The sequence below is a fragment of the Adiantum capillus-veneris genome, chromosome 23 (genome assembly GCF_014529385.1).
Source record: "Adiantum capillus-veneris isolate H3 chromosome 23, ASM1452938v2, whole genome shotgun sequence".
Classification (NCBI taxonomy): domain Eukaryota; kingdom Viridiplantae; phylum Streptophyta; class Polypodiopsida; order Polypodiales; family Pteridaceae; genus Adiantum; species Adiantum capillus-veneris.
The window spans coordinates 82,443,150-82,454,908 of NC_140953.1; the positions used below are offsets into that span (position 1 = coordinate 82,443,150).

The 11,759-nt window shown below is 42.5% G+C and overlaps 1 protein-coding gene across 1 annotated transcript; it reads left to right on the forward strand.

Annotated features, from left to right (window-relative positions):
- The first annotated feature begins 1,130 nt into the window (after nt 1–1,130).
- On the forward strand, nt 1,131–2,319 carry LOC147428075 (uncharacterized). The gene is made up of 2 exons (XM_086497542.1): nt 1,131–1,294; nt 1,620–2,319. The coding sequence occupies exon 2, from the start codon at nt 1,620–1,622 to the stop codon at nt 1,977–1,979; it is 360 nt and encodes a 119-aa protein (XP_086353668.1). The 5' UTR covers nt 1,131–1,294; the 3' UTR covers nt 1,980–2,319.
- The last annotated feature ends 9,440 nt before the right edge of the window (nt 2,320–11,759 follow it).

Here is an 11,759-nt window from a genome sequence, read left to right on the forward strand (position 1 = left end):
GAGCCAAAGAGAAGTACGGGCGTACACTCCTTTGCAGAATTATAACTTAATCCTCACAAAACGAAGGGGTTACAGGACTTAAAAAATCCAACAGAAAAATTCGATTTTGCTAAATCTGGGTACCTTCTCCCCCCTACTACCCCGACTACGTCTGGGTGCGACTCGACTCTAAGGAAGAAGTTTCTAGCAAGGGTGACCAAAGTGATGAAGTCTTGAAATAGTAAACGAGGTTTGAAAGGGTGGGAGGGAGGCCTCGGGGACTTTAGACATTGGAAATGTAATGTAAAGAAGATGTGGGGCTACTTTAAATTATTTAGGTCACAAGTGGACGTTTGAAGGAGGAGCCGATGTGAAACAGTCGTGGTAGGGGAAGGACACGGTGTGAAAGGGCCCCTAGCAACAGGACAAGAAAGTCGTTCTCCAAGAACGAATTTTTTTTTGTATGGCCTTTGCTTGGATCATAATAACGTTACCTTTTCTCAGCCGCATCTGAATTTTCTTTTCTGCCTTGAATTAAATTGATATTTTCAACGTGTAAGCACTGAGCATTGAGCAGGCTGTATTTTGCATTTTAAAATTTGCGAAAGGCCATTTCCGGTATTTACAATTTTGCCGCAAATTTTTGCTGTCACAAAAAATATTGTGAGGGCCGGCAGCCTGTGCGAGGACTCGAGGAAGCCACGTGGGACGCCAAGTGTGTGACAAGGCAAACATCCCCGGACTTAAAGCGGTGGAGGATACAGGCCATGTCGGATAGCAAACGTGTCGACCGTCCTGAAAACGCCCTGCTGTAGCGGCTAGTGGGCTACCGCCGGCTACCCTACGTCAAGACCACGTAGGATGAAGAGATCGGCCAGTGGCCACTTTGTGCCATGTCGGCTAAGGCAAGTGTCTAGAAGGACATGATTGCACCAGGTGGCCTGCGCAAGCAGGCTGCGCGGGGTCATGGTGAAATTGATCTACAGTAGACGGCCACGTGGAGAGGGACCAGTTTACAGCGTTGGCAGAGTACCCACGAAAGGTAGCAGGAGAGGGAACGTTAGGAGTTGACGGAGGTGAACGTTAAGGGTTAGGGGCTCGTCAAAGTTAACGGCATCTCAGGTATAAAGAGACCCTTCTGGCTTCGTGAGCCTCGCTTTGCCACAGCTTCATCCCGTCGCACCTGCGCTCTGCCACCGCCCCCCTAGCCCAGCACTAACTGTTCACACGTTCTCCCTCTTTTGAGTACACAATTTCTCTCTCTACCTGCGTTTGTCCGTTCAACTTTTATCTCCGGCGGCCCTTAGCACTCTAGGTGAGTTTGTTAATTGAATTATCATTATTTTTAGCCTCCCGAGTTCCCGTTTCTATTTGCTGCCGTCTTTGCATTAGATGTTTATGTGGATGTGCGTGATGTATCTGGTCCATTTGGATGTTTGTATGGTGCATCACCCATTCTATGGCCGGGATAGCAGGCCCTTTGGGGGGCGGGGAGGATTCTGGGGCGAAAGCTTTGCGGGGGGATGTTGTTGATTGCTTAATGTAGGGCTGTAGTTAAGGGTGGTTTTGTGTGTCTGGTATATGTATTGATCATGTATGTGGTATATGTATTGATCATGTATGTGTGGCGTGATTGGCAGATGGAAGGGGAGAACATGCCGTCCTCGACAGCTTTGAAGGAGACGACGAGCTCCAGTACCTTCAGGCTTCCACAAGAAGAGGAAGCACACAGATCGATGCCGAGGCAGTGTTTGTGCGCGCCAACGACCCATGAGGGCTCGTTCAGGTGTAGGCTGCACAGATCTACACTGCACAGGTGGCCAAAGGTGTCACCTACACCGCCCGCGCAGCAGCCGTCGCCGTCGCCGTCGCCGTCTCCAGGGGCAGCGGCTGCACCTGCTGCGCCCACGTGGCCCCAGCTGCCGCCAAGGCCCTCTCCGTCGAGGGCCAGACCTCCTATGTTTCGTCCCGCTGCGAGCAAAACTGTGGAAGCTCAATAGCCTCTGCCTTCTGATCTTCTCTCTCTCTCTCTCTCTCTCTCTCTTCTGCCTGTTGCGTTTTTTGGTCGGACGTTTTTGACTTTTGACTTTTCCGTTGCATTTCTTGAGCAACACGGCCGGAGCCGCCGGACTCGGTTCCTGGTACCTACGCCCTCTCTCCCCTGCACCTGCAACCGTATATATGAAGCCATCCTGTAGCGGCGAATCCTGTTGGCGCCCACCACCACCACCACTGAGAGTCATGGCACATGCTTTGAGAAATTAAGAGTGTTGTTGAATGTCTTTTTTAATTTCTGTGTACATATTTATTCAGAGAAATACCAATTACTTTATTTGTTTCCGTTGGCTGCCAAGTCCCTTGCTGGACAACAAGATTAGGTTTAGAGTTCAATCACCGTGGATTTTATTTCCCCCATCCCGTGGATCGATTGTGACATCTGCTGAAATTTATCTCAGAGCTTCACCAGCACGGTTTTACAATTTGCAAAACTCTCCCTCCCTCTCTCTCTCTCTCTCTTACATCTCATCTTTTCTTTGGGGAACTTGAAAATTATCATAGTTATTAGAAAAGTATGAACGGAATACACAAACTAAAACTCAAATTGGGTTTGTCATAAATTTAAAGAAGCAAAAGTGAAATTTCAAATTGACCGAATATAATATTGAAACCAACAATTGGTACATAATGCAACGTAAAACTAAGTTTTTAATTCACGAATTATGTTTTGACCTCCCAAGTTAAAAGTAAGAGACAAATCCACCGAGAAAAAATATAGAATATCCCTAGAATCTTGTTTTTTAGTCATTGTGTAATTTGCATAAAAGTGGACAATTACTGGTTCTTGAGTGTGTCTCTCATGCTTCAAAAAACCTCAAAAGTGAGTTCTCTTGAGCAGACTTCCTAAGGCTCCTTCAAAGCAATCCCATGTATGTTTTCAACAACTTACATTACCTTCTAATTAAAGGCTAAAACCATTGAGAGGGGTGCTTCCTAAGGCTCCTTCAAAACAATCCCATGAATATTTTCAACAACTTATACTACCTTTTACTCAGATAAACGAAGGACGAACAATTCCAGTGAAAGTTCGGTGTTTTATTTTTCTGGACCAGAAATCTTTTTAATGACCATTTCCTAGCAACCATATTTTCCCGAATTCAATTGCCAAGTTTGAAAGTGACAACATCCTTCCAACTCTACCCTAAATATTGTATTGTAACGATCTCTCCCTCGTGCTTCGCACATTGCAGTAAAATGGTGTTTGCTATGCAACCATGTCACAAAAGCTATTGCGGCATTTCATAATATTGTAGTGTACACAGGATTAAGACCAAACTAGGCTTGCCCTCAACGAGTGAGGTAGCTCCTTATACTAAGCATTGGAAAGGTTACATGCCAAGAACAACAGAAGTGTCCTCCCACACTAGGTGGTCGGACACACGACCACACACCACACCTCCCCCCTAGGAAGAAAAAGATGGACAACTTTTTACAATGTTGGGCTGAGAATGGACTTCACAAGAGAGATCAACTCCGACGCCTCATCTGGGGGGAGTGATCATACAACGACTCAAGGATTAGGGACTGAACTTGGGGGCTAGACTCAACATCATGCCGATCATCATCAAGGCATGGAACTTAAACATCTCGCTTATGCAAACACTAGGACGCTATCCCAATGAAATGGACACGACGAGGAAGGACTGACTGAGGATTAGGTGCAAAATTTTTGCGACATGCATCCCTTCCCGAAGGAGCTTGGTGTGATGGTGTTCTAATGAAAAATTCCTAACTAAAGACTTAACATTATCGACCAAAAAGGCACCTCTGCAAGCAAGCTGCAGCAACTCCTCTTTGGATTGTTATGCAATCTTGCATGTCCTGTGACCATCCTTATAGCTTGGGCGGAAAATGATTTTTGACATCTTGCATGTAGAGAAAGTTGGGCCAAAGCAATAAAGGAAAGAGGCCGTTTGTGTTGTGCTACTGGAGTAAGAATACATGTAGCTGGCCATGAGGACGATGACAAGAAATCTAGAAAGGACTTCATGCACCAGGGATGAGAAAGACAGAAAAACTGATTATCGAGCATACTCGGGCTAATGTCTCCATTGAAACACTTAGGCGGTGACTGTGATGATTGCAGTGCGACCAAGAAAACCTTGAATACATGAGCAGCATGGGCAATGACGACAATAAGTGGGCCGTCTGAGAAGAAGCAGGAGGATGCTTTATGATGCCTTTTGCAAGAACAGCAGCATCTGGCTTGCGCTTTCTTGAATCAGAGCTTCCATTAGAAACTGCAAGGTTTTTCACGGCGATCATCAAAAGGTGATCACAAGTCGCAGTTCTTCTGCTTCATTTTGAGTTGCCGCGGATGCTTCCTCTGCGCTCTTTGACAGTGACTGCCTAAAGTTGACACATTGCCAATTACTGCTGCTCCAATCCAAAAATAGCCACGCCAGTGCTTCAAAACTGATTTGAAAGGGCTCTCTGTGGAATCTACACCAATTGTGGCGTAAGACGTGCTTGGTGTCGTCTGCAATCCCATGATAGCTCTTCATGCTCCAAACTGTGGTTGAGCAGAGGTGGCGGCATATGGTCTTCGTGATGGCTTGAAGAACTACATATGACCGAGGTCGGTGCTGGCTGAGGGTGCCTCCATGAAGTTGGCGATCAGTATGTTGTACAAACTGGAGACTAGGTAGCGTTGAGAAAGGTAGTTGCCGGCTCATGCTGGGTTAAGAAATTGCGCCCTTCTCCTTGCATGTGCGACGCTATTAGAGAAGGAAAAGCTAATCGGGCTCTAACGTGAACACCATCGCTGGGAGAGAAACTGAGAAAGCCAAGAAAAGCTTCAATCAACACCAAGAAGGAAACCTCGTGCCCGTCTCCTCCACCAATGTAGTGTGCTCACTACAAGACACTTAGAGAGAGAGACTGGACCAAACTAAGCTTGCCCTCAACGAGTGAGGCAGCTCCTTATGTTAAGCACTGGAAAGGTTACATGCCAAGAACAACAGAAGTGTCCTCCCACACTAGGTGGTCGGACACACGACCACACACCACAATATAACACTAAACAATAAATTCACCACTCGAAAACTTGATTCGTCTCACACATATAGGACAATTGATTTGGACGTTTAATATAGGAAAACCTGATGTGGGCGTTTGCTTATCTGCATATGCGAGATGAGTTGTGCACCTAACTTAATCCAAACATTGAAAAATGTGTATTGGCTATTATTCTCTTTGGTAGAAACAACACAAATGTTGCAAACCCTATCACATGCCAAGTGAGGGTTAGAAGGGATGTTTTCTAGGAAATGAAGATCTTGTACATTGATGTGAAAGATGCTGTTGGGGGGTTGATGTGAAGTATGATCACAAAAAATACCAATGTACAATCACATGCTATGAGTGGATTGTAAGGATCACCTATTTGTGAGAAGCCAATGTAAAAGTACACGCAGTGGGAGGCTGCATGATAGGGTGAGCTCCTAATTCATCAAATGTATCAAGAAAAGGGGAAGAAAAGATTGATGATGTTCCAAGAAAAGCGCAACTCATGATGGTGGAAATTCAAGAACAATCTGCATGAGGAGTTTGATATAACCTTTATGAGGACTCCCAAGTGCAAGAAGAATGCAAGCTGGAAATAGAGCACATGGTAGTGATCTAGGTCATGTACAATTCGTGCACCGAAGATTGGTGCAAGATGTAGAATCCACTTGTTTTGAGAATGTTGTTGAAAATTAAAAGGGGGATCAAACCATGGATGAGGAGATGGTTTCTCTTGATGTAATTGCAACACGGATTTTCTATCATCACCCCAAGAAAAGAATACGATGGGATGGAAGTGGAATTAAAATGGAAAGGAAGCATAATGACATAGCACACTGGCAGGTATAAGACAAGATACCTACGATATAGCACACTGAGTAAGTAGCAAAGGCTAAGCACATACTTATAGCATTGATTATGAGGTGACATTCAACCTAGTGGCTAAGATACCCACCATGTGTGCCATGATTGTGTCAAAAGAGTTATATCATGCAGCACACGAATGCCAAAGATTTGTGGAAAGCTTCAAACTTCTCAAGAGACAATGCCTTTGTGAAAATATTTGCAAGGTTGTCTTGTGTTGGCACAAAAGGCAAGCTAATCTCTCCTGTTGAGAGCTTCTCCCTGACATAGTGGTGATGCACCTCAATGCGCTTTGTACGAGCATGCAAAATTGGGTTCCTCACAACTACCAATGCGCTCTGATTGTCAGTGTAGATAGTGTTGTGAGTGTCCTGTCCAACACCCAAATCATCCATAAGACGTTTGAGCCATACACACTCAACCGTAGCTATGAAGAATGCCCTGTACTCAGTCTCACAACTAGAAGTGGCCACAATAGGTTTCTTCTTGCTTAACCATGATATGCATGAGTTGCCAAGCATGAAACAAAAACCACTTGTGGACACTCATGTGTCAAAACAACCAGCCCAATCCAAGTCTAAAAAAGCATGTAAATCTGGCAGCATTGATCCCCCCTTGGGATAAAACAAGCCAAGATGTAAAGTGCCACTCAAGTAGTGAAAAATCCTCTTGAGTGCTTGTCAATGCTTACACCCTGGGCTATGCTTAAATCTGTTGACCTGTGAGACTGCAGACTGAATATGCGACCTCGTGTTGCATACATAAATAAGGCAACCACCAATAGCAATTTGGTAAAGAGTGACATCGACAGAATCACCAACATCATCAAGACTCAATTTCAAACCTATTTCCATGGAAGTGGCAATCGGTTTGCAATCTTCGAGTCCAAACTTACATAGTAATGTCTCTATGTAACTTGTCTGACACAAGGTAATACCACCAGCACACTGCTTAAATTGTATGCCCAAGTAATGATGCAACAACCTCAAATCTTTCATCTTGAAAGTCGCATTCAAATCAGCCTTGAATTAAGCAATATGTTTCTCATTTGGTCAAGTGATCAACAAATCATCCACATAGAGAACGACAATGAGAAGTACATCACCCTCACGCTTTACATACAATGTGCTTTTTGTTGGATTGTTACAAAAGCCTCATTTGATCAAATGAATGTCAGCCTTCTCACACCTAGCATGAGGAGATTGCTTCAACCCATACAAACCTTTCATACATTTACACTCTTTATTGATGAGATTTGGTTAGGGGTTGGATTATGGTGGATTAGGGTTAGGGGCATTCATGGCAACATAGTTAATCCTACTAAAACGAAACAATACTTAAACAAGTTCAATACAAAATAAAGATACACTTGATTATTAGGATGCAAAAGAGCATGGTATTATAAGGATGTAAGAGAGCATGAGATTATAAGGATGTAAGAGAGCGTTTGTTCAATGAGAAGTGTGTGCTTATATAGCACTAGGTTGAAATATCTGCTGATGCACTGGGTGAGGTGTAAGCCTTTTGACCTTCATTCAATGTGGTCTTTGGACTTCATTTAATGGGGGTCTTCATGGGTCATGGATGTATGCATGTATGTATGCCTCATACATTATGTGTCATAGGAAAGAGAAGGTTCCCATGAGAAGGTTTACCCTAGCATTTATCTTCTTGCCCTTTAATGAAAAACCGTGAGGCTGTGTTACATAAACTTCCTCAAATATGTCATCATTCAAGAAAGTAGTAACAATGTCTGACTGATGTACTCCCCAACCAAAATGAGGTGTCAATGCACATAGAAAATGCACGGTACTCATACGACAAGCGGGAGAAAAAATCTCTTCATAATCTATGCGTTTTTGTTGTGCATAACCCTTTGCAACAATTCAAGCCTTATAGCGATCAATCTCACCATCCATCTTGAGTTTCAACTTGTAAACCCACTTCGTACAAATGGCCTTTTTGCCAGGAGGCAAATCACATTAGGTCCATGTGTCATTTTCTATAAGTGCATCATATTTTGATTGCATGACAGCTATCCAATTTTTTGAGTTTTGTGCTTCGTCAAAAGATAGAGGTTCCTCAACATTACATAAACTAGACATAGTCAAAGCATAACAATTTGATGCATAAGATGCATGGCGACAACCTGAACGAGTACGACTAGACAAAGGTGCATCCAATTTATTGTCACGCAAAGTATGCACCATCCATTTAGGCATACCTCTAGCTCGCTCATTTTTAGCCCTTTCCTTATCAAGTACATCATGCACATATGCATCAGTAATAGGCTGATTTGTAACATTTTCAGAAACCCCCATAAGCTGTTCATTTGCCTCATTTGAATTTGCATTCGAACTTCCACCACTGAAAAGACGCAACAAAGTGTCATAAATGTAATGTGAGCATACATTACTATCTCTAATACATGACATCAAGGACTAAACAGAATCTTCCACAAACACAACATCCCGTGAAACCAAGATATGCTTTGTTTGTGGATGATACAACCTGTAACCTTTGCTTTCAGCATTATAACCAACAAAAATACATTTGACTGCCTTATCATCCAATTTCCCGCGCTGCGTTTGTGGTACCAAACCATATGCCAAACAACCAAAAACATGCACGTGCTCAATAGAAGGCTTTGTATCATGCCATGCTTCATAAGGAGTCATAGAATGCAAAGCTTTTGTAGGACACCTATTAAGTACATAAGTGCCACACATGATGGCCTCAAGCCAAAATGAATGTGGTAAAGCTTGACTTTTGACCATATATTATGCTATTTCCGTAAGTGATCTGTTTTCCCTCTCAGCAATACCATTTTCCTAAGGCGTATAAGGCACTGTATATTGGTGTTTTATCCCACGACTAGCCAGAAATGCATTAAATTCATGAGACATATACTCCCCCCCTCGATCTGAACGGAGGGTGTCCATAGTACATTTGAGACATTTTCAACCATAGCCATAAATATTTTGAAGCACAAAAACACTTTGGACTTCTCCTTAAATGGATACACCCATGCATGCCTGGATTAATCATCAAAGAAAGTCACGAAGTATAGGTAATTGCCCAAAAACGGAGTTTGCATGGGTCCACAAACATCACTATGCACAAGCTGCAACTTGCATGTGGCCTTAAATGAACCATCCTTTGGAAACTTAGAACGCTGCATTTTACCCAAAATATAGCCTTCACAAACATATTTGACAGGTGCTTCAAGCGACAACAAAGAAGCAATTATATCAGATTTTTACAACGCAGCAAAATGGAAACATTCAGATGTCCAAAATGTGCATGCCAAAGTTTTTCATCGGAAATAGCCTTAGAATCCATAGCTACATTTGCAAAATTCTACCCACACTTGTCATACAAAGTGAGCTTATAAAATCCTCATCATAAAATGCCAGATGCAACAATTTCATCACCAAAATTGAGATCCACAATTTGACTACAAGACCAAGTCTAGCAAGTGTAGATACAGACAAAAGATTCTTCTTGATCTCAAGTACATAAAGTGCATCAACAAGTGTGAAAAAATTACCATTTGCAGTAGTTAGCACAATCTTTCCAACTCCCTTGATTGGATAAGAGGCATTGTTGGCACGAGTGACTGAATTCCCATGAGGGACATCCTCGAGAGAGGTAAACAAGCCATGATGAGAGTTGATGTGCTTTTTAGCACCACTGTCAAAGTACCACACTTGAGCATATACAACAACTGACAAACATGCATCATGGACAAAAGGATCATAAGTGCACTCTGCACTAAAAACCCATTCTGCATCAACATCAGCATCACAGTCTCCCTTCACAAAAGACTCAACAATATCTACATTTGTAGTGGAACTAGCCTCTTTGGCCTTCAACTAAGGACACTTCTTGATCAAATGATCATTAGCTTTACAATAATAGAAATGCATATTCTTTTTTCCCTTATCATCAGAATTCCTAGACGAATTGTTGCCAGCAGAAGTATTAGAAACAGGTGATTTACCACTCACAAAAGAACCATGAGAAGTGGCTACATTGTTGTTACCACCTTTTCTTTGAGCAAAAATAAAGGCCTATTCAACTGCATGCTGTCTAGTCCTGTTTTTTTTGGAAAGTGACTCTTGCAACAACGATGTGCATAATGCATCAAACTTGACAACTTCTGGATTTCCTTGGGTCATAAGTCTCCAAGTACTAGCAATAGTATGGTAAGAATCTAGCAAGGCATCGAACAGTCTGCACAAGAGAACTATCTCTAATGACCGCCTGGAAAAATAAGTTTCTCATTGATATCCTTGATACTAGCAAGGAAAGTGTCCATGTCATCTTCCTCATGCATAATCTTTGACTCTAGCTCTTTACGCAACAATGCAATTTTAGCCTCATTGCAACTTGCATAAAGACCAACAAGAATATCCCAAGCCTATTTTGTAGATTTTGTTGAATGAATGTGAGGAGTAATAGTGCGCTTCATAGACAATGCGATCAATGCATGAGCCTGTGCATCTTTTATATCCCAATGAGCTTGCTCAATCGTAGGCAAAACAGCTTTGGCAGCAGCAATCCTACCACCAAAACATGCAACATCCTCAACATCACCTACATCCTCAGAACTAGGACGTACATCAATGCCCTTCACAATGTTCTAGACACCCTTTGACACAAGGATATGTTACATCATATAACCCCTCATAGGGTAATTCCTCAATAGTAAACACCTTGAACTTATCTATGTTGTTGTCAGCCATGGCGAATGCCTGCATCTGATGTGAAAATTGTCCAAAAAGAGGAGAAACAAAGCGAGAACAACATGTTATATAACACAAACCGTAGAAGATTATAAGGGACCTGTTATACACAAAATGGTATTGACAAAAATTTTGCACATTATGAAGAAATAGCCTGCACAGTACTGCCTGTAGTGGAAACGGAGGCCAAAATGAGCCTCAAAATATTTGCCAACTTGCGAATGCTTGCCAAAGCTCACAAAAATTAGAGAAAGTGAGCAGGCATGTGCTGGAGATGCTGGCGACTAAGCCCGGGAGGATGCAACCTGCTCTGATACCAATTGTTGGAATTAGGGTTGCAAGAAAACACACACATCTTGGAGAAGACGAAGGAAGCCCAAGGCACACAACCGAGAGTGTATTACTTAGTGCAATGGAAAGAAAAGATAGCCCTAGAGTGATGGGCGTGTATACAATGCACCGAGGAAAAACCTCCTAAAGAGGAAAAAAATGCCACGATGATGCTAAGTGTGTTCACACATATCACTACCACATGTATATGGTAACACTCATTGCGAGTGGTGCTATAGTTGGAATTCATTGGTGAGGAACCCTTCATTTCCACCCACCATCCTCTCCTATTTATGATAGGAGAGCCTCCATGTCGGTTCCCACTGGGGCGTGCCCGACCCTTGGCTTCACATTACTCCCCCCTTGAAGAAACATTGTTGCCCTTGAGAATAATTGTTTTCAAAAACACTAATGGTTTCCCAAGTAGCATGTTCCTTGAGTCTATCTTTTCACTTAACCAATTCTTGTCGACATACATGATAACGAGTACATAAATTATGATCGTCAAGAATATGCTCAGGTTCATTTACAAAACAACTTGTGAAAGATTGGATGAATACAAGAGTGCACAAGTAAAGAATGCTTATAGTCCATATCGGCAACTCCCTTGAGTATTTTGAATGGGCCACAATATCTAGGAGAGAATTTATATATAGGACTAGTTTTTTTGGATATTTCTTCTAAATGTTTACATTAGAAGTATTTGGACTTTGAAAGGACCCTCTGGATTAAGAAAATCTTCAAAGCTACACCAACAGGAAGAGGATGGTGATA

Excerpts from the sequence above, each read along its gene's own strand:
- LOC147428075 (XM_086497542.1), top strand. The coding sequence starts at position 1,620 with ATGGAAGGGGAGAACATGCCGTCCTCGACAGCTTTGAAGGAGACGACG.